Source organism: Acinonyx jubatus, chromosome A1 (genome assembly GCF_027475565.1).
Source record: "Acinonyx jubatus isolate Ajub_Pintada_27869175 chromosome A1, VMU_Ajub_asm_v1.0, whole genome shotgun sequence".
NCBI lineage: Eukaryota > Metazoa > Chordata > Mammalia > Carnivora > Felidae > Acinonyx > Acinonyx jubatus.
This window is the reverse complement of record NC_069380.1, coordinates 117,421,657-117,448,911: the sequence shown is the minus strand read 5'-3', so window position 1 is coordinate 117,448,911 and position 27,255 is coordinate 117,421,657. Positions and strand designations below refer to the sequence as shown.

The window sequence follows — 27,255 nt, the reverse complement described above, 5'->3', positions numbered from 1 at the left end:
CAAAGCAAAACAGAAGAGACTGAATGTTTTCCTGAGACACAAATTCATCAGTTCCAAGTATTAAAGGATCAACAAATCTGGGCTTGTTTAACATGAGGACTGTCTGCTTTGGGAGTGGAAGGCTGGAACTACCAAGCAGGGCTCGCAGACTGCCCACTCCCTCTCATGGACAGACAGTGCAGCAAGGCCACTTAGGGCCCAAGAAGCCATAAACCCAGCGCCTTTCCATGGGAAAGCCAGGCAAGTCGTAATAGGGCTCATTTATAGTAACAGTTAAGAAACCAAATTCATAGGCTACAGCTACAGAGAGGGTTTTTAAGGACAATTGGAAGTCCGATGTCCTATCGCTATCAGCATTTTGGCAGAGAGATCAACAATTTAGAAAGTAGTTTGGGAGTTTTATTAACAGTCCTTCAAGAAGAAACCAATTCCATTTAGTAACGGAGGGCATATGTAGATGGCATGGGTAATCCACGGGATGTTAGGGTTTTCACTATCTCAAAAAAGATTCTATTTCTTGTTCTTTTTGTCAACAGAGAGAAAGAGACAAAAACATAACAAAACTCTACCCTTATCTGAGCAACATTAAAGGAGCTACACATTCACACAATGATTGGTTTATCTGGGGCTTATTGGGAGAGAATATACATGCTTAGATCCACAACCTCATCACATGATTAAAGATTAACGTGCACACACTTGACACTCAAGAAAAGTAAAAAGGCCCGTGAAGGAAGCATTCCAGCCCAGCATACAAGTAAATCTAGCTTACTTTTAAACCTAACATGGATAGGACCAAAAAAAGTATATTCAGGAATGAATGGAAGGAAAGGTCACAAAAATTCCTGATGAACACATAAAAAAAGCCACGATCATAAGATACAAGATTAATTTCCCATTAATTCCCCTAATTCCCAGTCTCCATCATCATCATTAATGTTGCATATCAACAACAGCTTGAAATATCAAGAAAATGAAATGAAACTACCAAATGCTTGTCAGTTGCCAAAAACAGCTCAAGCAAATTGTATTTTATTAACTGATGTACATTTTGTGTGCAAACCCCAACAGCAGTGCAATGGATTTCAATTCCACTGACATTTTGGTAAAAGCAGATCAAGGTAGTTTGGTGGGCCCAAATCAACTCAAATCAAGACAAATGCGTTGAAAGACACTACCATTCCAATGGGAATGCAAGATTGCTTAGGCCATGGTGTTTACCCTAGTGTTTAGTGGGGCCATCCATAGTTACCAGCTCTTCTCCTTGTCATGTAAGATTCAAAGTTAACGTACTTTAAAAGGGGGCATCTTTGGGCATTTCTAAGAATTAACAATGTAAAGATCAACCCTCCTACCTCTTCCAAAGCAAACTGATGAATCGGGGAAAAGAATCATGATGATTTCTTTTATAAAAGATCGACAGGCATTAAAAGGGGCAATACTGATAAAAGCATGTGGTACACGGGCACATATGCGCACATGCACATTCTTCTTCATGTGCAAAAACCCTCTTGAGTGTCACAGCCATAAGAAATATTGTGGACCATCACAGAACGAGTGGGTCCAATCCTACTATTATAGGTTGGAATTTAATAGGAAGATGTAACACACACACACACACACACACACACACACACACACACACACACACGTTATTAACCAGAGATTTCATGTTTAACTAAAACTATATAAGAAGAAAGCAGTTTGTTTCCTTGATAGGATTGCTCTTCCCAAACACCTAAAATTTTAAAGTTATTGGCAATGTAGTCTTCCAAAAAAAAAAAATTTAAAGTAGCAAAATCCCTAGGCTTTGGGGCATTTTACAATGACAGCACTCACCATTTTGCTTTACTATCTTAACTAGCAGCATATAAATATTGGTACCTGTCACTATAACCCTACATATTGGCCTGCTTGATGTTTTAAGGCTGAGAGTGATCAGCTGTGAGCTGGGCAAAGATTGCATCCATACAGAAATGGTCATTTTACATAACAGATTGTTACCTTAAACCAAGTTTGCAGTAAGACTTAAAATCTTTCCCCTTTGAAATGTGACTACAGGTTTGTTTGTTTGTTTGTTTAAAAAAGGCAATCTCTTAAGTTTATTCTTCTTTAGATCTCACGAAGAACCAAATAAAATTAGGATCTTAGTGTACCTTGTGTTAAGTAAGGACTGTAAGTCAAAGGTTACACTCTGAAACTGTTTTTATATATAAAGCCACAAGTTTACAATAGTATGGTCAGCTCTATGATTTCACGATTTAACAAGTGATTTTGATATCAATAATCAAAGTGCAATTTGGTTCAGCTCCCAGGGAGGTCCTTCCAAAGTGCTGAGGTAATCATTTCACCCCTTTACCTGGAAACCTGACAGTTCTCATTTTTCAGGAGTAAACACAAACCCTTTGCTATAGCTTTCAAGACTCCAGACAATGGGTAAAACCAACAGTTTTTGGCAGCATCCCCCACCACTTGCTAACGTATTACCCACCATTCTTTCTCAACCGTGTAAAGTTTAATACACATGAGTTAATTAATCCTGATTGACTGACGTTCCCCTGGAAGGCTGTTCCTCTTGTCTCAACTCTTTCTCTGCCTAGAAAACGTCTTTATCTGTCTGAGCCTGATACCAACAAAATTAAATGATTTCTCCTCAGTGCTGCCATACATTTTACTCATCTTATTGGATGCCACTTAGCACACGGTATCATGCTTAGTTGTACCCTGATAAAATTGGAGCACCTTGGGAAAAACGTCCGATCTTACTCATTTGCAGCCAACAGTAGGTGCTCAAACAATGAGTGCCCAGAGACAAACTAGAACAGATTTGAATAGCTTGGGTTGTGAAAGCATTTCAACCCTAGCTCCTCTCCTAAAGGCTGTTTCTTAAACTTCTTGCACATCAGGTTTATAACTTGTAAATTAGAGGAAAAATATTGATCTTACAAAAATGAAATGATATGATGGATATAAAGCTGCTTGGCACATTATCTTGTAGACAAGAAGCTATAAGTAGAAGTTAACTATTGCTGGGGTGCCTGGGTGGCTCCGTCGGTTAAGCATTCAACTTCAGCTCAGGTCATGATCTCGGTTTGTAGGTTCGAGCCCCACGCTGAGCCCTGTGCTGACAGCTCAGATCCTGGAGCCTACCCCGGATTCTTTGTCTCCCTCTCTCTCTGCCCTCCCCTGCTCACACTATCTCAAAAATAAATGAGCATTAAAAACTTTTTTAAAAAGGGTAACTATTGCGGCCAATATTACCTCTAGACTATGCACGTTACAAAAATCCATTACCTACATATCTGTATGTATTACCAAACATGGAAAAAGGATGATCCCCCATGAGTCCCCAAACATAATTGCTATCTTCTGGCTTTTTACTCTCTGCCTCCACTTACTGTGGGATATTTATTTCCTACAACGGTTCCAAACAGTGCTCTCCTCGCTGGATCTGCAGGGGGAGGTGAAGGACAGAGTTTCTGGCCATATGCTTTAGCCATATGCTTAAGCCAGTTCAAACACAGGAGCCTTTTTCCTTCTCTTCAAAAAAGATGTTTCGTCAGGTAAAACTGAATTTTCTGGCTAGCAAGCATTCCCCCTCCTCTCTCTTTTAAATGTCAATTTTGATGACAAAGAGGTTTTTCCAGTTTTAGACATTGATGAGTTAGTTCCCCACACTGAGGCTTTCAAAGGGTATTTGAGGACTAACTTGTCAGTATCACCAAATGTCCCCCTGTTCTGTAAAAATTGGCAATGCTGAGGAGAAGGAGAAGAGTGCTTCCTATAAGAAATACTGAGGAGCTGCCTGTGTTTAGGGCAAGACTCTCATAGGAAAGCAATGCCTTCTCCAACAGAAACTACACGCAAACCTGCCAGGCATGCGAGGTGAGGTCTTATGAGAGAACCCCTGCACAGACGGCGGCCCACAACTGCTCCTTCACCTCTATGAGCACAGTGCTTCTCCCAGCGGAGGTGGGTTCTATTTCCCACCCTTTCAATCTGGCTGGCCTGGTGACCTGCTTTAACCAACAGAATGTGGCTGAAGCAACACTCTGTCTATTCCAGGCCTACGCCTTAGGAGGCCTTGTGGTTTCTCTGTTTGCCCCCCTGATAGTTTGCCCTAGACTACCAAGTGATGAGGGATCACATGGAGACAGAGAGACAGAGGCCCCCAGGAAGAGGATCAAGGTATCCAAGCGACAACTAGTACCAAGGTTTCAGATGTGTGGACTAAGGCCCTCTTGGATCATCCAGCTGCAGTCAAAGCATTCCAGCAGATACCATAAGGAACACACAGGAGCCCTCCTCAAATTTTCTGACCCACAGAATTGAGGGCAAAAAAAAAAAAAATCCTTGCTATTTTAAGAAACTAGGTTTGGAGATGATTTTTATGCAGGAATAGATAATTGAAATAGGCATCTTAAGATTCTCCCCCCCACCCAAGGAAGGAAAAAAAAAAAAAAAGAGGTTAGAGTGGGAGAGAGCCAAAGCATAAGAGACTCTTAAAAACTGAGAACAAACTGAGGGTTGATGGGGGGTGGGAGGGAGGGGGTGGGTGATGGGTATTGAGGAGGGCACCTTTTGGGATGAGCACTGGGTGTTGTATGGAAGCAAATTTGACAATAAATTTCATATATTGAAAAAAAAAAAAAGAAGAACAAAACAAAAGACTCTCCCCCCCCCAACCGTGTGTGTGTGTGTGTGTGTGTGTGTGTGTGTGTGCGTGTGTCTATGTGTGTGTCCAATGGCTAGATGCCTAGGTTTCTACACCCTCTCTTGGTACCATCTTCTATTATTGGGTGCCTCCTAATTTTATTCCAAAGGACCAAGTAAATACGTTCTACAAAATGTTTGTAACAATACGAGGGAGTATTATGCCAGTAATTGTGGGGGCCATATATTTAAGACCTATATTCAGATTTGTTTCAAGCAAGAGGGCATATACTATTGCATGCTTCTTACTGGAGGACAGGATGGAAAGATGCTGTTGGAAAGCATTTCTTCATGTGGGGTTTCAGAATTTTGTCCTACTCATGATGCTAGTTAAAGAAGTAGTCACTCATTGACATTTGTGTATGTGCGCATGTTTCTAGAAAATTACAGTCAAGCCTAAGGGAATGCTCATTAAATATTAACTAAGATCTTAATAGCTTAAATTTTAAAGAACAAGTCTCTGACAATATTCATCTGAGGACACAAAAGTGCTCTGGATTTGATGACTGAAGTTCATCAAATGGGAGGAAATTAATCCAAAGCATCATCTCCAAAAAGCCAGGGGCCAAAGGATGGCCACGGATGCTTAGGATTCCTATTAGGTGGATCTAACAAGTGCTTATTTTATAACCAACCAGCCCTAAAGGTATATTTAAAAAGTAATCCAGCTGACTTACTCTAAGTTGTTTTTACCAAAAAGGCAAACCTAATGAATGAATATGAAGGACTTTCTCCCCAGAATTATGCACATATCCAGGTCTTGCAAACTTTGGCCCATCATGGACCCCCGAGGGGTCCTCTATCGAGGTGGTACGTTAGCTCCCTCACCACTGGAGACAGGCACTCTGGTGCAGCCTTCATCCCAGAAATGTTTTCATTCATAGTCCTTCATCACTGGCTCCCACAGGAACATAAAACCTCACTGTGATTCATCCCACTCTCTGGCATAGACTAATGAAAGAGAGCACATAATGAAGCACTGTAATACTCTCTTAATGCTGTATGTACCTTAACAAATACCAGCAGAGAGAAACATAATTTATAATCCAACAAACCAGATGTGTATTTTCAACCAGTTCTTGCCCATATACTTACAGTCCTCACCATGCACTTCAAATTTCATTTCTATTTCTGTATTTTGTGCCCTAGGCAGGATGGCTCCTTGTTTACACAAGTTTCAATATTGTTTTAGCACTTTCTGGTCCTTTTCCATATCTTGTGACTTTTGAATATGCTTGCTGGCTTTGAAGGCCCAAAGATACCAAAAAGAGTTACAGTTCAAAAATCATTAGACACTGCCCTTTGGGGAGATGGAATATAATCAAACTGCTCATTCCTCACATATCTGTCTCAACATTTAATCGTTTATTCACAAAAAGATTAAGTTGTAAAAAATATTATTTTTGGGAGAGGGGAACATGTGACATTCAGAAGTAGACTTAAGCTCTATTTTCAGAGAACTCTGTTGAGACTGTTAAAAACAATAATTTTCCATTAATGAGCCCTACTTCATGCCAGATTCTTGGCTAAGTCCTTTATGTATCATCTTGTTTAAGCCTCACAGCAATCCAACTGAAGAAACATGGTAAACTGGCTAGCGGCTCATCAAACTAGCTTCCCCTTGCTCTGGGTACACAGTTCAGTCACTTTCCCAGCCTCCTTTGCAATTAGATGTCACCATGTGACTGACTTCTGGCCAATGGAATGTGGAAGAAAATAAGGAAAGCATCTTGGAGGCTTAGTTCATGCACTCTTAACCCAGGGTTCCACGCTTTCTCATTTTCCTCGCCAACTGGTTGATTACAGAGATCTGCAGAGCAGAAAGCAGAGCTACTAGAAGGAAGGAACATGCGTTACTTAACTGCTACACAGGATGCCACTCTCAGAATACCTACAGTGAACCATTATGTGAGCAAGAGATAAACTTCTATTTCCTGATTCACTGATATTCGGGGGTTATTTGTTGCAGCGGTTAAAGTGTACTGAAAGTACTTTCATGAGCATAGAGAGGGTAAGTAATCTACTCAATAAGTAGAAAGAGACGGCAGATTTGAATCCAAGTGTCTTATCTCTAGAAACCATTTTTTAAAATGTTTATTTATTTTTGAGAGAGAGACAGAGTGCAAGCATGGGCGGAGCAGAGAGAGAGGGAGACAGAATCCCAAGCAAGCTCCAGGCTCCAAGCAGTCAGCACAGAGCCAGACGCGGGATGCGAGACCATGACTGAGCCAAAGTTGAACGACCAACCAACTGAGCCACCCAGGCGCCCCTCTAGAAACCATTTTTAACTGTTATTCAATTATATTCCCTTTTCGCAAGTTCATTTTTATCATATATCACACAAACTTCACCTATACCTAATTAGACTATATATGAGAGAGGTGGTTGGATGACGGTCCAAAGTTGGCAACAAAGAAAACATAATTTATCAAATAAATAATATGATTTCCTATCTCTATTAACCATGTAAGAGAGAGGCCATGCTACTCACACAACTTTGCAGGATATTTGTTACTTTTTGAAAGTTTATCCTCAGAGGTTCTTGGGTAGTTAATTTTAACTCTCTACAACAAATTACCTCAAAGACCTGGTGACTTAAAACATTTAGCACCTCTCTCAGTTTCTATGGGTCAGGAATTCAGGAGAGGCTTAGCTCAGTGGTCTTCTATGAGGTTGCACACAAGATGTCGGTGGGGGCTGCATCATCTGAAAGTGTGACATCCAAAGCAGCTCATTCACTTGGTGGCCAAATTGGTCTGCTTGTTGGCAGGAAGTCTCACTTTCTCCCCACAGGGTTGTGTGACTGCCCTCACAACATGGTGGCTTATTTTCCCCAAAGCGAGCAACTCCACAAGCCAAGGGCAATGTTGCAAGGCCTTATTTGATCAGTGTCCAAAGTCATACTCCATTATTTTTGCAATAGCCAATTGATCACATTGGGATCAATACTGGGTTCCCCTATGCAGTGAAGGGACTACACAAGGCAGTGAATACCAGGAGGCAAGGGTCACTTGGAGCCATTAGGGAGGCCAGGTACCACAAGAGCCCATTCATTCATCCAACACAAATATACTGAGTGCCTATGAGGACCTGGGGACAAAGCCGTGGACAAAACCAAGTCCTTGCATGCATGAAGCATACATTATAGTGGAGGTCAGAAAGGCAAAATTTTAATGAGGAGGTAAACCATGTAGCATGCTAGGAAGAGGTAAGTGCTACAGAGAGAGAAACCAGGAGTCGCGGGAAGGGGAATGCTGGAGTTGGGACTGTAGGCAATTCTAAACAGAGAGATCTAGGCAAGCCTCACTTAGAGGGCCTAAAAGAGGTAAGAAAATATACCATGAAGTTACAGGGAGGAAGACTCGTCCAAGTACTGGGACAGCAACTGCAAAGGCCTTGAGGTGGGCATGTTTGCAATGAAAGGCAAGGCCGTCAAGATGGCCATAGGAATGAACTGAAGGAGAAGGCTGTAGATGAGATGAGGTAAGTAAAAGAGGCAAGAGCAGAGTCTGTGTGGGACCTTCTAGGCTCTTGTAAGGGCTCTGACTTTCACCAAGTGAAGTGGGAAGCCACTGGACAGTGCTTAGCAGACAACTGGTATGATCTGACTTAGCACTTAAAAAAAAATCTCACTCTGGTGACTAATATCAAAATAGAGAGGCCAAGGGTGGGAGAAGAGAACAAATCAGGATGCTCTTGTAAATATTGAGACAAGAGATGATGACGGCTTATGTTAGAGTGTTATCAGGTGCAGACAAGTGGTGAGAAGTGGTCTGACTGTACATTTATTTTGCAGGTTATCTAGCACAATTAGATCACCATTCTAGGCAGAGTTTTCATTTAGGAGGGGCAGCATTTTTAAAATTATTTTTTATTATATCTCATCACTGTGGCTCTCAAATGGTGTTCTAGGAGACCCTATGAATTCTGAGAAGCTTCTTAAGAATTTGCTAGCGGGAACTAAGATGGGGCAGATGTAATGAAGCTTCATGGCCCCACTCCAGTTCTGTAAGGATAGCTCTGTGTTGACATAGTTTATTATGTACGATGAGAGACATCTTTTTAAGAAAGACCAGAAACCCCAATGCCCTAAAAGAAAACAGACTCCCCCTCCAACACACACACACACACACACACAATGAAAAAATACACCATTTAGAAAACTGGAACGTAAACACAGTAGGAAAAACATCTGCACTACAAGATAAAAATAATTTACTCTCCCTAGTATTAAAACCAACCAAGCAACAAACAAACCTGAAATTTATGAGAAGACAATCAAGTAAAAAATGGGTAAAGGGCATTTTGTAAATGAGGGTCAAAAGGGTACCTCTTCATTGGATTGTTGTGACCATACATTGACAACCCACATCAAGTGCTTAGCATAGCTCCTGGTACAGAAGAAAGGCTCAACCAGTGCTGCCCATCACAACCGCTACCATAACAACCACTGTCGTTGCCCTACTCTCCATCTGGCCAAAGCTGCCATGACAAGATGACCATCACTAACACCACCACCATTATTAGCAGCTTCATCAGCATCATGGTGTAAAAGTCATTAGCAATGGGAACTTGCAACTACCTTGAATGCCATTTCCAACTCAAGTCCCCCCAAAGTAAATTCTTCACTCACAGTAACCAATAGTATATTACCTTTTCGTGATTTTCTATGAGGATCTCAATGACAATGTTCTGAAACTTGATATCCATGATGGCTGCTACTGTTTCTTCCTGAGGACGCAGTAGGGTGGGTCCAAACACCACGCCGAGGTTTGCCACTGTCATCAGATTCTGCTTGTGGTTATTAGCGACACTGGGAGGAAGGAAAAGAAAAGGCACAAATGAGAGAAAGACTGTACAAATAGATAGCTGACTTCCCGGTGCCTTCCCCTATCTTCAGACTCCTCATCTGGCCGGAGTCAGACCCTGGGACATCTTCAGATATCAAGTCCAAAGAGAGACTTCTCTACTTGTATTTTTGTCCCCCAGAGTTTTAGAAATCTTCAGTATTCAGGCTACTTTGCTCTTTCAGGATATGACATTCCTTTACACATTTCTGTTTTGCCCACACCAACCAGCCAACCAACCAACCAACCAACCAAAGCAGCTGCCCTCCAAAATGTGAAACTTTGCACATCTGAATCCCTGCTCTGCAAATCCAGGTAACTGCTAAACTTTCTTAATTATGACTTTTATACTTCGCTGCTGCTTAAACTCCTGTGGTGATCATTAGCATTTTCTCTAGTGCAAATATAAAAACTCTTGATGGCTTTCATACATTTGCAAACAAGGCACAAGAGAAACCTAATTTTATTTTATTTATTTTTAATGTTTATTTTTGAGAGGGAGAGAGAGACAGAGTACAAGTTGGGGAGGCGGCAGAGAGAAGAGAGACAGAGACAAAGACACAAGAGAGACAGAATGCTTTGCAGGCTCCAGGCTCTGAGCTGTCAGCACAGAGCCCAATGTGGGGCTTGAACTCATGAACTGCGAGACCATGACCTGAGCAGAAGTCAGATGCTCAACCGACTGAGCCACCCAAGTGCCCCCAAACAGACTTATTTTTAAACAATGGATAGATCTTACGAAGTCCAGCACTTTAGGCTCAAAGTATTAAACTCCATCACATAAAACATATGGCTTTCATTAAGCAAAACATGTGGCACAAACAGAAATAAAAATGCACCACTGTGTATATCCATGTATATGGCTGTGTTTATATTGTCACTTATACTCAAAGTCTAAGAACACACAGGGTCAGCAGTAGCTGGGTCTGAGTAATCTGCTAAATACATATACTTAGTTTTGGATAAGTACTACTCAAAACATGTATCTGATCTTCATACCCCAGCCACCATGACCTAGCCATAAAACTTAATTGTTCATTTGCTGGCCTTGCGTATAAAAATATGCAAATGATCTACAGGCAACAAATAAGTTAAAAGTTAGGCTCAATTTAGTACTGTTAAGAAAATATTAGGGGCTTCACTAAATCACCTGTTAGAAAAAGGAAACTATTCATTACTAGCAACTAGAGAGAAATTGGTCACAGATAGTAGTTTGCACAGACATACCTCCCTAGCATTTAGTGCTATTTATACAGAGTATTTTTCACACAATTCTATAAATGCCTGCACTGTTTCTCTTGAATACTTCTATTTGGTAGGAGGAGAAGAAGTTCTACTGCCTTCAGGGCTGGTTGTGAAACTGAGCCTTCACTGAAATTACTACGTCAACCAATTTTATCAGCAGATGTGTACTTTTCTATAATTTTCCAGGGCTAAAAGTCTAATTTCATAAAAACTTTCTCTGCTGAAAGGGGCAGGAAGGGTTGTTAGGTCAGTGAAACTTTTAACCGTGGAACGGTCCAGATAGGAAGAGAATTTGCTTGCTGACTGCTAAGCAAGGGCAGTGGCCACTGGTATCTTGGCCTGTTTCTGGTCCACATAAAAATATTCTGCGTTTTTTGAGTTATAGTGTTGTGTCTCCATTTTACTTACACACTTCCCAGGTACGCATCATGTTTCTGAAAGCATTAATGCTCAGGGTCAAGTTCTTACCTGGCAAGGGCAAAGATTCCGGTTCTGTGCCTCAATCAATAAGTATGCATATCTACAAGCTGCTTGTAACATCACTTCTTTCAACATGGGCTCTTGGGTGCAGGAAGTGAATTCCATGCCCTTATTCTTCCCCCTCCCAAATGAACAAAGCCATTAGACTTACCCCTCCTGCCACAAAAGTCCCTTGTGCAAATGAGTCAACAAGCTATTTATGTATCAAAGTACTTTTAAATTGTAGACCAATATAAAAACATATGGTTTGGATGATGATTTTTTTTTTAACCACCGTGCTTCTCAGCACTACCTCTGACTAAAGCAACAGCCTCCTAGCCAGGATCCCTGACTAGCATTTCCACAGCCAGGTTTATCCTGACTGCTACCACCAGTTACTGTCTATAACTCAGCCCTGATCAAGTCATTCCTCTGCTGACAACTACAGTGGCCCCACACCTCACTGGGAAAGAACACAGTGAACCAGTGTGCATAAAGTGTTTAGTTAGCACTTTTGCACTTGTTCTGATAATAATGATTATAAGCCCTCGATGGGCTCCAATGTCTTTAATGTAAAGGCCAGACTCTAGTTAAGTAACACACCTTTCCCCAACTCACCTCTAAGCCCTTCTCTGCCGCCTGCTTGCTCTGGGTCAGCGGACAAGTGACTCAATGTCTAAGCTTTGGGCTCATCTTTGAAGATTGGGGAGGGGGGAGGTAAACAATACAACTACTTCATGAGGTGGCTGTAGAAATTAAATATGGTAACATGTGGGAAACGTAGTGATTATTATTATAGTAATTCACTATCCATCCTCTTCCCACTTTCATACCTATCTGCCGTTGTCACTCCTCTGCCTAGAATGTTCTCTTGCACTTCACAAATGCGCCCCCTTCCTTTCTGCAGTCTCTGTCCGGTCTTCCCCCAATCCTCCTCCTCCTCTCAACCCAGGCAGAAGTATTATCTTTATTACAAGTTACTAATGTCTCTACTGCTGCCTTAGGATCAAGACTGTGCACTTACTTTACTTGGTAACGCTAGCACTGAGCACAGTGCCCAGGAGAAGCCCAATGAACGTTCATGAGATGTTAAATGGGATGTTTCTGGGTACACATAAAACAACTGTTCCCAATCCAGCTACTTACTCATAAAACCTCCAACTATTACTGATGACTTTTTAGGGGGACTATATCTCAACTATATCTCAACTATCCCAACCTCACTTCCCAACTCCACAGTCTGGAGCTGTGTTCCATTTCTTAGGTTTAATTAACGAATAACAATTACTCTAATTTGCAGGCCCCAATGCCCAAAGGCATTAGGAAGAAAGGTACAGTAACTCTAGATAAGCAACTCTGAATATAAATAGGCTTGAGGCTACCCAACATAATTCATTTCCTTTTTAGTGATCCATTTTATTTTAAAACTTGAACAACACATTGATCTATGGCTTATAAAACTTTTTTTGGGGGGGAAGCTGCAACCTTCATGACTAACTACCATTATCTTTTGGCATACTGAAGTAATAAATTTATCTGTCACTTGATTATTACTGTTCACAAGTTGGTATGGCTATGTTCATTACACTAGAATGAATAATTAATGGCTTGAGATCTCTATGTATCCTGGGGAGAAAGGCCTAGACCTCAGCCTCTGCTGGCACCAGCCATCCATTATAGCTTGACAAATTTACAGATGTGTGGGAGGCAGGCTGGCAGACCACTGGGAAGCCTGGCCCAGCAGAGGCCATGGGACTCATTCATTAGTGAGGTCTATAAAACAGTGAGAGCTGCTTTCTGGGTTGGTAATTGGGCTGCTTGACTTCTTCCTCACACAGTCCAGAACGTCATGTTGGGTCTTGACTTAAAATCCATATATAAAGGTTTCTTGTGCATTGCACATTCCACTGCAGGAGTTTGTGCCTTTCAGATCCTTAGGTCTACGTGGACATTTCTGTGGTGCCTTCCCCAGGAACTGGCAGTTCTTTAGGCTTCCTTCAAATGTCGCAGAAAAACAGTTCCACATGTGATTTTAACCTGAGCAAGACCCAGGTCCTTTTGTGACCATGGAGTTTGCTGTTATTAGCTGAAAAGCAGTAAGTCTCTTGAAGAACATGCCTTTAGGGCAGCTGTTGAGGGGCTGGAACCCCATGTTCCCAGCACTTCCCTCATGAATTGCAATTAAGGAGAAAAGAGCATGCTTCAAGGAAAATGGCCTTGGCAGAGGGGCCTCCTGCCACCTTTGTCTAAGGGGAAATGGGTGGGGACTCTGGATTGGTCTGATGCTCTTTGAGATGCAGAAGGAGGTAAATCATTTCCAGATGAGGATGGTGGTGGGGGAGTGTTATGAGAGGAGGAGACAGAAGCCAATCCCTTTGGGGCTTGTAATGCAGTGCCCCCCATGCTGTCATAGGGATCACATCTGTTTCCTGTGGTTTAAATGAGAGCCATGACTCTGGAAGTGCTAAGCAGTGCTTTAAGTCACAGACTGGTCCTGATGTATTCCAAGAAAGCATAAGCCTAGGGCTGCATTTGCAAATAGCTTCCATCTTGGGGCCTGGAATGCTGTGTCAAGGAGTGTCAAGCCTAAGCCCTGGCTCCACCGGACACGGTGTGGTGACAGGTTAGCACTATGTGCCATGGACTGGATGGGTGGTGTAAAAGCACAGCAACACCTACCCACCTTGCTTTGGTTCAGCTTCCAGTGTTAAATAATGATGATAATTTACACTTGTAGCATGTTTTAGAGTTTCTAAGGAGTTCTGCAACTATTCTTTATGTTTATTCAACCTTCCTCGTATCTGAAGAACACAGTAGCTCTCAAACTTTCGGACAATGTCCCATGATAGGGAAAACGTTTTCTTACTTAACCTTTCATGAGTACATGCATACATATACACATAAATAGCAAGACACACACACACAAACCAGAAACAAAAAGTTGGGGAATAGTAAGGCTGATGAATGTTGATATTTTCTCTTCGATCCTTTTTTTTCCTTAACTTACTATTAAAAAAAAATGAAAGCAATTTCTCATCCCCCTAATGGACCATGACTTACAGTTTGAGAAGTGCTACTCTAGGGGTAGAGAAGACAAGTATTATCTCAAGTTTACAAATATGGAAAAAAGGTAAAGGAGACACTAAAGCACAGTGCTTGGAATCAGATAGATACTCCCAGCTGGATGACAGCAGGAAGGTCACATGGCATCTCTAAGCCTATGTTTTCACCTGTAAAACAGAAGAAGTAATACCTACCTCATTAAGTTTTAAAGCTAAGTAAGATTAGGTGAACAAATCACTTGGCCTGCAATAATGGCTTAATAAATGACGGCTGCTATTGTTTACGGTGGTGGTCAAGGTAGTGGTGATGATAGAAGTAGCAGCACCTGCCAATTTAAAGCCACATTGGGGATACCTGGGTGGCTCAGTCAGTTAAGCATACATCTGACTCCAGCTCAGGTCATGTTCTCACAGTTCGTGGGTTTGAGCCCTGTGTCAGGCTCTGTGCTGACAGCTCAGAGCCTGGAGCCTGCTTTGGATTCTGTCTCCCTCTCTCTCTGCCCCTCCCCTGCTTGCACTCGGTCTCAAAAAATAAACAAACATTAAAAAAAAAATTTTTTTAAAGCCATATCGGGGGTGCCTGGGTGGCTCAGTCGGTTGGGCGTCCGACTTCGGCTCAGGTCATGATCTCGTGGTTCGTGGGTTCGAGCCCCATTTTGGGCTCTGTGCTGACAGCTCAGAGCCTGGAGCCTGCTTCAGATTCTGTGTCTCCCTCTCTCTCTGCCCCTCCCCCACTTGCACTCTGTGTCTCTCTCTCGCAAACATAAACAAACATCAAATAAATAAATAAATAAATAAATAAATAAATAAATAAATAAATAAATTCACATTGTTTGGTGGTGTCACTTGGTATTCTGTGCAGGAACCTCTAGCAGCCTGCTTCTGTCTGGGGCAAAGAGCCCTGACTCCTGCATCTGTATTTTCAGGACTTCTATTACCCTACCTATTTGTATTTCTTATTCTTTTTTTCCCTTTCTAAAAATTATGAAATACTTCAAATCTATAGAAAAGCTCAAAACATAAAATGACTTGTATTCCATCACTTCCCTCCAAGTACCTCTGGCACAACACACTGGGAGCCTCACAGCCAAGAGCAAGCCCATCAAACTCACTCGGTCTTCAGGAGCACACTCTGCCCCTGGCCTGCCTAGCAAATCCTCGCCATCCAAAGCTCACCTCCCTGCAAAGCCTGGCTGCAGACATTCCCCTGCCCAGAGGTCTTAACTGCTAAATGGTTATGTTCATGGTAAATTCATGGGACATTTCTACTCCGACTGTTCCCCCTCTAATGAGCAACTCCGGACTGGGGACTGGATCAGGATTTGAAGGGCACCTCCTGTAGCATCCTCCGGGGCAGAGAGCAGAATGTAGGCCCCAGGTTACCAATTCCGAAAGTGGCTGAGTGGGCAGGCACCTAAGCTATAGTCAGTAGCACTTTTCTCTCTACCACCATCCAGGGGCAGAGAAGCTCAAAGATCTGGGGCTAAGGAGGATGAGGTGGACGTGAAGTTCTTGGAACTGTACTTTTTTTGTGGTCGACAAGGCCAAGTTTAACGTCCATGGTTGTTCACGTGGCTCCTTTCAACAATTTCAAATTTACCCTTAGTATATAATGGGGAGTGGTGGGGGAATCCCCACCCCCCAAGTGGCTACATGTTTTCTAGTAAGTCAGTCTGTATGTGCGTGTTGCCTGAATACCACCAGGACTTGGTAACACTGGACCCATCTGGATCGTGCTGGGGAGGCTTGTGCCAAGGAAACCCAATAGAGCCATAAATATAACTTTGCTGGGCTGTCCCAATGGCTGGCACCAGAATGAGAATTTAAAATAAATAGTTCTGTGTACTGACTTGGGTCATGCTCACCAGCCATATTCAACATCTTTCTGGGAATGGTGGTCCAGTGAGAAGTCACATTTAAAGCTTTGAATAATTGAGTGTTTATGGTGGGTAATGATACACAGTGTGATCTTCAAGAAGACCCTTTAAGGCATGTAGGTAAGGCTACCCCTAACATTTTACAGAGGATGAAACTGAGGCACTGACAGGTTTAGTAATTTGCCTGAGGTCACAAGGCCAACCAAAGGCAGAGCCAGGAGAGGAAACCCACACTCTTTACCCTATTTTAGTATATGTGCTGTCGAAGCGAACAGCCATACTCTCTACCCTAGCACTTTGATGTTCCCACACCACTCAGGGTCAGTTCAGCCTAGGCTACAAGAGGCACAACTATTCCTCGGAAAACCCAACCAAAAATGAATACACAGAGCAGTTACGTGCTTGAACCTGTGCCGAATGAAGTGGTGGACAGAAAAGAAAAATAAACAGTGCTCCTTCATTCACCACCCAAATCACTAAATTAGAAAAAAGGGAGAAACCGAGAAATCAGAACAAGGTTCATGCCTTTTCAGAGTGATACGAAATTAACCACTGTTTCTTCTCCCTTCCTGCAGTAAAACTGGCTGCATGTTTGACACTATCATGGAAATGAGGGAAGAACCCCTCAAATCTGAGAGCATTCCATTTGTAGTTGGCTGGCACGTCTAAGAGCTGCTTCCTAATGATTAAAGAGTAAACGCTTTAGGACTGAGAAAATTGAAAGAAATTGAAAAGGATAAAACCAAAGGAAGAAACTGAAAGAAAAACCAGAGGGGCTGAAAGGATTGTTTCTCGCCGCCCCCGCCCCCCTCCCCCCCCACCGCCAAAAAATGACAATTATGGCCATACATCCATCAGTCCAGGCTACACTGCTTTCATCCAGGGATCTCAAAGCTCTGTGAATAACTACCAATGTCTTCTCCACTTCTGGTGACATATATAAACCGTGCTTCAGATGGGTGCATGTCACTGCTAAGGTGTTAAGTACCACCCAATTGTATGCATGTCAACTCTAACACTCACTTGGTGCCAAAAATTCCTCAGACAAAAGGAAAAGAGTGTGCAACCAGCTCTATTTCCACTCTGATCCCTTCCAATGCAACATCACTAACTGTTTAAAAACTGCCAAGGGCTTTGGCTAATTTTAAGATGAAAACCCTTGGCATGGCCTACAAGATCCTACAGGGTCCAGCTAACCTCTTCCAGGTCCTTCATTATGGTGATCCCCTTACCAGGGAAGCTCTGCAGCTCCTCTTGATCTGTCCTTTTCCTACTTACTACTTGCACTTTCTCAGAAAGGTCTTTCTGGACACTCTGTACCAGGCCAGGTATCTTGTTACAATGCTATTTCCTCATTTCTCTTTCCTGGCACTTACTGAATTATGTCACCATTCATGGAATTGTCATCGTCTCCCCCACTTATTCCAAGAGAACAGAGATGGTACTAATCTCCCTCAATGCCACACCCCCAGGGCCTAGGATAGAGCTTGTTCCTATCAGGTATTAAGGGGGGAAAAAAGGGCACGTGCATGCTTTGGGAGGCTAGCTTCATCTAAGGGTATCAAGGCTCAGCTACACTAAATGTCTGGCTTAAACCTCCATGTAACCTACCGGTGCCTCAGAGTCTTTGCCAAGCTGGGGATAGCTGTTGGGGGAGTAGCCAGCACACCTCACCCTGACACTGAAGGCACGTAACAAACCACGTGGCTCTCCCTGGCCACATCGCTAATCTGCAAGGTGCAACGTCCACAACATATTCACAGGGTATCATTATCATTATTACATGCATTACCTAATGTGCATTATGCAATATACCATAAGCTCACAATATTATACCAATCTCCTTCTAATGTTCTCATTAAATATGTCTTATTAAAGACATATCATCAATGTCTTTTTCTCATCCCTTTCTGAAAACCCCTTGTACTTCCTGCCTATCTTAGATTATATTAAAACTGTCATCAACAGTAAGAGCAACTCAGCATTTAACCTGCATCAGGAATTAAGTACTCCATCGATGATCTCATTTGATGTTTACAATAATTCTACAAGGTAACTTCTACTACTGTCCTGCATGAAGTAGTTAATGCTCAGAAAACTCAAATTTTGTCCAGGGTCCTGTATCAAATAAGCAGTAGAGATGGAATTTGAAGGAAGGCAATCTACAGTATGATTCCAGAGCTACTGCTCTTAAATGCCCTGGTACAATGCAGTGTGTGTGTGTGTGTGTGTGTGTGTGTGTGTGTGTGTGTGTTGTATGTGCAGACGTGTGAGATAGATTATACACAGTATATAGGCTGCCATTTTGTTCCACATGCCATTCTTCTAAAAAGCTTAACCTAAAGAGATCATGGGTAAAAGAAGAACCTGATTAATTTTAAAAGGATGTTTTGAAAGCAAACAAGAATATTACCTTCAAGTCTGCCCATCAACAGCATTAATCCCTAATTTTTTCCAATGGTAGCAAACTAATCTGGGTCATGGGAATTACTGGCCTCCTCCAGAATAGGCTGGCTTTCATTAAGAATAAGAACTGTACTCTTTTGCTAAGCTGCCTCATTTTCTGAAATTAGTCACAGTCGTTTAAACACTAACAACAGGCCAACCTGAGTTCCATTTGCCCTACACTCTTTCAGCTACTTGGTATCTGAATAGTCTTATGCACAAAGAAGGCACACGCCCTCAATCTAGGGGTTGGCTGATGAGTTTTACCTTCTCTGCTCATGGCTGGTTCAGGTCCTAGCCTGTAGCTATATTCTATGACCCAGTCCACGGGCCTGGATGGAGAAAAATAGCACTCACATACAAAAAAAAAAAAAAACCTACGAAGAAGCTGGCCCATAGAACATTTCTTCCTGGAAAATTACTTAACTATTTCAAATTGTAGAACAATTTGAAACATTCTTCAGTCCAATGGAATTATCATTTTCGAAGCAGTTTACAGTTTCTAAAGTCCTTTCACATTCATTATCACTGATTTATTTATTTTGAAGCTTATGTTCTCCCATCTAGAGAGAGATGCCACAGCATAAATGGAGGAGGTTTAAAAGTTGCCTATAGGCATGACATGCCAACCTGACGGTACCAAGTGCTGTAAATACCTAAGTTCCTGTTGGTGGCAACACTTCCTTCAGTGGCTCAGCCTATCATCTTCAGGCCAGCACTGTCCAAAAAGGCAGGTCATGGGCTTGCAAGTTGCCTTAGGACTTCCTATCCAAGGAAGGAGGTACAAGGTGACCCAGAACAGAGGCCAATAGCGCATCGTGTATTTTTCAACAATCAAGTATTTTCGAGGGCTTATTATGTGCCAAGGACTGCTTTAAGAGCTGGGGATAGAGCAGTGAACAAAATAGACACTCCCCAAAACTCCCTGCTCTATGAAGCTTATATTATTTTGGGGGTAGGACAGACAATAAGCAAATAAAATACACAGCAGAAAGGCAGGAATGAGGGCCTATTAGCAATTTTAGACAGGGTGGTCAGGGAAGGTGTCAGTGACAAAGAGGAATGTACAAATAACCTGAAGGAGGGAAGAAAGCTCGCAAATCTCTGGGGAAAAAGCTACAGGGAGCAGACACTAGACACAGATGCCTCAGGCAGGAACACATGTGGCATGTTGGCACTGCCTAAGGAAAGCCAATGTGCCTGTCACTGAGTGAGAACAGGGGAAAGCACTAGGGAAAGCCAGACAGGTAATGGACCCGGGGGCAGCCAATCCTGTAGGACTTTGCAGGCCACTTTAAGAGCTTTGTTCTCTACTCAGTGACATGAAAAGCAATGAGAGAATTCTGATCAGAGGGAGAACGTAATATTTGTCACTTCTCTCTGTAGACTCAGAAAGGTCTCAGCTACTAAGACTTACATGCTCAAAGGCCCTGGGATGTAAGAGACAGAAGAACTTCACAAACCAGCATAAAACCTCTTCAGAGAATCCAAGACAGGTAAAAACTAGAATACAGTACTTCTATTGATTTGAGTAACTAAAACCTATCAGGCAGTGTGCATTTGCACCTACGTCTGTGTTAACGTGGAAGGTCTATGAAGCTGGTCCACATTTTTCCCTTAGTCACTGTGCTGACTTCCACCAGGAACTTGGCAGCAGAACAGAATGTTGAGGCCAACATGATTTAAAGGCCTAGAGTCATAGCCTCAAGGTGCTAGTTACCTGCTACCCGGCTAACAGTCACCCACAAACAGCACCGATATTGAACATGTTGTGTAAATATTCGTAAAGCCCACTGAATTTAACCATCTTTACAATCTTTAAGTAAAATAAATAGTAGTCTTCTGAAGCCAGATCCCTCTTACTAGTCCCATTCTACAGGTCAAAGAACAGGGACAAAAGAAGCTACAGCAAAGGCTAAGGGTTGGCCCTTCACCATGTGGCTCAGCTCCAACTGTAACAGTAGCTGTGACACTAAGCAGTCAGAGCTTCTCACGTCCCATGAAATGCAAGCCTCATTTTCAGGGAAAGGACCATAATCCTTCCTGGAGGGCAAGTCAAGATTCCAAATCCACAGATGGGGCTATGGGATAGTTGCGGAGTAAGAGACTGACAGATTGTTAGAAAGGAAAAAAAACAAAAACAAACAAACAAAAAAAACACAAAAAACACTCAGGCACAGTCATACATATGCCCTGGGTAATCTGTCTCCTTTCATGGAGATATTTTAAATCAAGGAAATAACCCATCTGGTTTATTTTTGAAAAGGAGGGTACTTTTACCCCAAAAAGAAAACAGACAGAAAATTGCATTCCTTGGAGCTCCTGGGTGGCTCAGTCGGTTAAGCATCTGACTTTGGCTCAGGTCATAACCTTGTGGTTCATGACTTCAAGCCCTTCATGGGGGTCTGTGCTAACAGCTCAGAGCCTGGAGCCTGCTTTCGATTCTGTGTCTTCTCTCTCTGCCACTCCCCCACTGGTTCTCTCTCTCTGTCTCTCTCTCAATAATAAATATTTTTTAAAAATTTTTAAAAAGAAAAAAAAAGAAAATTGCATTCTTTACCATGAGTCTGAAACAAATTCAGAGGCTGAGGTTGAAAAAGGTAGCTTTATTTCAAGGGCCAAGGTACCAAAATGACTAAAATTTAAAGCTGACATGCTATCACAGAACTTTTGAATTACATGTGGATATTCAACTAAGAAAAAAATTATTTCAAGGTGTCCTGAAGAGTTCATGGCTCTTTATGTACAGGAACTGACAAGCCATGGGAAAATTCTGGAAATCAATTAGTACTAACAGTGAAAGAAGAAGTCCCAGATCTCTAACACCAAATGAAGAGTCATTTGAAGAGAACATCGACATTCTCTGTGTTCAAATGTCTGATGCTAAAGAACAGAATTGTTTAAAAGACAACATTCTTTTTATAGACCCTAAAAGCTAGAAAACAAAATTTGAGTGGATTACCCCTTCTTACGCCTCCCCACTCCTGAAGCTTGGTGCCAACCCATCCTAGCTCCTTGTTACACTAAACTGTTATGTCCAAAATTTCCGTATGAGCTCAAGCCTAAGTGGAAATGTAGCTCATCTTACTTATTTATACGTATAAAATAATTGTGTTTATACATAGTGGTACATGTTAGAATAAGACTGAACACACAGACCCTTCTGTTATATCTTCTGCCTTCATCACAAAAATAGATTCATCAGGGAATTATGCCAATAGAGTTCTTACTTCAGTGTAAGTCTGGCAAAATCTGATTTGTCCTCCTCGTAGGCAGCACAAAACTGGAGACTCCTTGAATTCTGCTACTTTGGAAGCAAAATATAAAACAAAGCGCAGGGTCAAACAGGAACTGGCGATCCACTGTGAGAAACCCAACCTGTTCATTAGGTAGAGAATAGGAGGGGGTATCTGGTCACAGAGACACCAAATGATTTAAACCATGGAGGTGAGATCTGGGCTCCTGATCTGCCCCTCGTTTAGGCTCTCACAGAGTGTCATTCACAAAGCCCAAATCCAATACTTTTCAATGGATAAGTCAAAGTGTTTAATGACCAAGTTCTGGAATGCTTTCATTTGAGCAGGCAGCGCAGCCTAACACCTTAGCTGTTGTCCCCTTGCCTTCTTGGGCTCCTCTGGACAGGTGGGTTAAGAATGCCAGGCTGATGGCAGTAGAGACAGGGAAGAGAACAGCAGTGTGGGCTAAGAATCACTTTAAGGACACCATGGTGCACATTTCCCAGTGGAAAAGCCATCAATAGTTCACTTTAGCAAACCAGTCTGGATCGCGTATAAATCCACAGAGATGAAAATACTTAATGAACATCAGATCCTCAAGTAACTCCAAAGTCCTCACTGTAGCCTATATGACTTGACCCCGCCTACCTCTCTAAACTGCCATCCTGGATTTCTGCGTTCACCCACAGCTCCCGACTACCCTGGCCTTTTGCATGTTCCCAAATGTACCATGTTTGGTCCTCCCCAACACAGACTGAACACCTATGAGATGCTATGCCGTCTTCTACGCATTGGGATACAGCAGTGAACCCAATAGCCAAGATTCATCCTTCAATATACTGGCATGACAGTCCCATTACGAAGATAGAAAATACACAAAACACAGTAAGAACGTTCGGCTGAGAAAGTGTAAGATGAAATTAAATAGGAGCGTGTGATAAAAACTGGTGAGAAGGACTAACTTAGGTAGGCTGGGCAAGGCCTCTAAGGGGAGACATGTGAGCTGAGCTCTGTCATTGCAGAGAGTAGAGTCTAGAAGTCCACAAATTAGAACACTACAAATCATATACACAAATGCATGGGCAATTAAGAAGTCCAATCTTCAACCACAGACATTAGTGTTGCCTGCCTCAGATCTCTTTAAGAGTTGCATTCAAGAGGAGTTTGAACAGGCATGCTGAAGTCTGTGCCAAGAGTTGTTTAGCACAATGGAAAGCACCAGAATCCTTGCCACCTCTGGGTTTTCCCACCCAATACTGAGAATGCCCTGTGGCTTCTGGCTGCTCCTCCCACTCATCCATCTCTGTTGCCCCAACCCAGTTAGGAAGAGACTCCTCCAGTCAATGTCACTAATAGATCTACTGCTCAGTCTTGCAAACAGAAGGCCACCTTCCTAAAATTTACATAGCAGGAGATAACTATACCACAATCCCATTGACATGTGCCAGCATTTGGTTGGGTTATGTAAAAAGCTAGGTAATCATTAAACAGGGCAGGAAACAAACAAAAGAGTAATCATTTAAAAATATCATTTGTGTTTGGAAAACTTGAGGGGGAGAAGAGAGCAAGGTTCAGGAAGGCCTGCTACTCTATGAAAGGCCAGGGTTCAGAGTTCACTATAAAAATGTCAGAAAAATCACTTAATACTTTCACTCACCTGAACGAGTCTTCCACATGAGTTGGTATTACAAGATAAAAAACTGGGACTTAAAGAAAAAAGTACTAAGTGGCTCCAAGAAAGTCTGTCTCATAAAGCCCTGGCGCAGGTGAAAGTTCTGCAGACTCCTGACCCATGGAGGACAGGATGCCTGTAGCTGTACCTGGGGCACCAGATGGGACTGCATGTGGCCATGAGTCAGGGGCATGAACCACACTGGTCAGTCCAACACAGACAGCATTTGTGGACACGCTAATCTATGTGACTCCCACAAGAACCACGGCAGTGCAAGGCTGTGATACGTGGCCACACACACTCACACAACCCCCCAGCTGGATGGTACACTCCTTTACACATGTACACACCCATGCATGTCTCCCTTGCCCCTGGGACACACATAGGGGTAAACTTATGAAACAAAATGTCTATCTTCCTTAAGATAGAATCAGTAAATGTCATTGGATGTCACTTTGCCCCTTAGAGCAGTGGCCATTTTTAAATAGCAGTCCTTTCTTTTTTCTCTTAATGCTATAATTAGGGAGAAAAGCCTAAGCTTTTTATTTTCTGGTATTACAATTCCAAGTGTTCATTGTAGGATAACTGAAAAAGATAGAAAAGCACAAAGAAAACAAAAATCACCCATAATCCAACAGTCAGAAATAATTAAATTTCATTTAACATTTTAAGGTATAGATATTTTGTCCTTTGCTTTCCTCAGGCACACACACACTTAGAAACACACACACACACACACACACACGTATTTTAAACAACCTAGATCATACTGCATGCGCATAGCCTTATGACCTGTTTTTACTGCCTTACTATAAACTTTTCAAATATCATTCATTACCTTGTCCAACATATTTATGGTTATCTAGTATTCTATTGTATGGATAATACATTCAAGAAGGCCTCTATTATTGGACATTCAGATTGTTTTTGATGTGTTGTTTCCAGTAACACCACAATAAACCTGTACGCATATAAATGTTTTTGTACATCTTTCTTTCTCTGAAATAAATTCACAGAAATTGAATTTCTGGATGAAAGGGTATAAAAGATTTTAATACATATTTCCAAACTGTCACCTAGGAGACCTTTATCAATTTACATTCTCACCTAGAATGTTTCAGCATGCCTGTTTCTCTAGGTCCTAAGGCATTATTATTTTGGAATTTTTAATAAGTAGTGAATAGTATTATGCCTATCTAGTTTTCAATTCTATTTTTTGATTAATGATATTGACCGTTTTCTAAATCTTTATTGATCCAATGACTTTATTAAGGGCCCAGACATAACAATCAGTCTCCAGCCAAGCAGACCAAAAGTTAACAGGTAAGTAATAAGACATACCCAGCAAAGATGGCCTTACTTCTATAATTTTACAGATAAATATAGCTCTACGTCTATTAAGATGTTCCTGTATTTATAATTCAGGTATCTTTCATGAAATCTAATGAGGATGAAAAACTACTATTGAGATATCAAACCCCTCTCTATGAATCTGGGCAAGGTTCAATTTCACTGGCTCAGTATTTGGTACAGGATTGTACTGGGGTCTACTACAGAACCACAAATAAAGACGTCTGGCAGGGAAATGATGCCATCCCCTCACCTTGTTTGTAAGCTCCGTGAAGGTAAAACCCCCATCTGTCTTGTTTATACATATCAATGTATGCCCAGAACCTGGCAGGACAGGTGCTTAATAAATTTTGTTAGAACTATTTTCAGGCTGGTGGCCAAAGGACTTGTCCCACTAATTTCAGAGTATGTGTCCCACTAATTTCAAAATAAACCACTCATCCCAGCGAGTGCCGTGGCACTTGGGAGGCACTTGTGGCTGCCACCGAGGCCAAGCAAGAATCCTAGTACTTCCTCAATCTACTTCACATGGATGCTCTAAGGACAAGGCAAGGAAGAGGGTGAAAAAGGCTCTGAAGACTATCCAGTGCTGCGCACAGCAGGGAGGATGGTGGTGGTGATGATGACAGTGAGGAGGTGGAGGAGGAAAAATTTAAACAGAAGGCTCAGAGAGCCAGGAATGATGAGGAGACGCAGAGAATGGTATCAGTAAAGCAGGCTGCGGTAAGAAATTAAGCTTTCAGCTCTGGTGTTCCTGGGTGTGTGATGAAAGAGGCACAGTGTAACCGGGCCACCAAGTCCTAAAAAACAACTTTAAAGACCATGGTTGTTGAGCTCTTATTTATGATTCAAGAGGTCTTTACAGATTTTTCTGTCCTGAGTGTTCCATAGCTTCTCTGGGATGTGCGTTTGTATGGACTTAGTTTTGCTTCTCCTTTTGCAAGGCGCTCTGACTACTGAATCTGTTTCAGAGACAGCAGGAAGTTAGTGATTAGCAGAACTAAGCATCACTGGGCAAGATTTATCAGGCTCAGCATTCTGAGCTGGGAGAGAACAGAATCCCTATGATAAGGACTCGCTCTATGCAAGAGTCAAAAAAAAAATACACAACTTTTTGAGCATCTGGGGGCCAATAATGAGGTCCTTGGTGAAGGTGAACCTCTGAAAAGCAGAGTTTCTAGGTGTGGCGTTTCTAGGAAGATCTGACAGGAGAGACTCACGCTCTGAAAATCCCCAATCAAGCAGACTGGCATTTGCAAGGAAGGAACCCCAGGCCTGAGGTGCATCAAGATGAGAGAACGGGGTGGATGAAGAAGGCTTGCCCGTGCCTGCACCAAGGGCAGAGCAGGCTCCGCACCCAGGAGCCTACTAGACCTTAGTTCTCGGTTACAGACACAGCAGGGGCTTAGAGGCCAGTGCCTAACTTATGGCCCTGCTCACTGCTCTCTATGCCACTCAAAAGCAAAACAGAACACCAACCTACCCATCTATACATAACACACAGTCTTAATTATGAAAAATGGCAGTAATTACTAGGGAAAGGAAAGCCTGCTGGAGGCTACTGCCGCCCCCACGTACTGCTCCACACTCTACAGACTCCTGTTCTAACAGGGCTGCTGCAGCCTTCCCCCCAACCAGCACCTGTTGCCATGGTAGCTGTGTTCCCCCACCCAGGAAGGGTACGCTCCAAGCCATTATGAAAATAAAAAGCTTTTATGTTTCACAACCACCTCCCCTCCAGCTTCTCTCTCTGTCTTGTCCAGCTAAATGCTGGGTAGCACATGCAGCAGAAATTGAAATGTGGGCATTTCAATTACAGCAATGACAAAAAAAAAAAAAAAATTAATCATCTAGTTTCCAGACAGAGGGGGATAGGAAACAACTGTTCAAAGCAACACTGCGAGTGTCTGAGTTAGGAAAAGGAAAAAAAAAAAGAATGAAAAGTAATTAAAGAAAGACCTTCTCTGAAGAACATTAGATCTGACAAGCACCGAGGCACTGTGTGGTCGGATGCTGAGGAAAGAGAAGGGGGAAAAATCAGTAACAGGGATGGTTAATAAGAAAGAGTTCCCCCTGAGGGGCTGAGAAAACAATCCCCTTCTGTTAACAGAAACCAAAGGAAAGAGTAAGAACTATCTGGAGGCCCAACTCAAGACACATTGAAGCACTACTCCGGAAAGAAATCAAGGGTGGTATAGACCTCACAGTCCTGCATCATGAGACTCACTGATACCTAGCACTGAACATGAAATGAAAAATAATGAGAAAGAAATGAGGAATGTTATATCAGGATTGGAGTTTTCTGTATTGTCCTTATCTCTAAAAATGCATCTGCCGCCAGCACTCATT

The 27,255-nt window shown here is 42.3% G+C and overlaps 1 protein-coding gene and 1 long non-coding RNA gene across 6 annotated transcripts in view; one reads left to right on the top strand and one right to left on the bottom strand.

Moving 5' to 3' along the window:
- The window catches only part of ARHGAP26 (Rho GTPase activating protein 26), a 421,808-nt gene that overhangs the window by 92,642 nt on the left and 301,911 nt on the right, over nucleotides 1–27,255 (bottom strand). For all 5 annotated transcript variants that reach the window (XR_008298473.1, XM_015063297.3, XM_027042557.2 and 2 more), the window contains exon 18: nucleotides 9,367–9,526. Coding sequence is in view for 4 of the 5 variants with exons in the window: in XM_015063297.3 (XP_014918783.2) it covers nucleotides 9,367–9,526 (160 nt within the window). In the remaining variant the exon portion in view is untranslated. The remainder of the gene's footprint in view (nucleotides 1–9,366; nucleotides 9,527–27,255) is intronic.
- LOC113594642 (uncharacterized) overlaps nucleotides 24,391–27,255 on the top strand; it is a 30,502-nt gene continuing 27,637 nt past the window's right edge. Inside the window, exon 1 of the long non-coding RNA XR_003415060.2 lies at nucleotides 24,391–24,879. This is a non-coding gene — a long non-coding RNA (uncharacterized LOC113594642). The remainder of the gene's footprint in view (nucleotides 24,880–27,255) is intronic.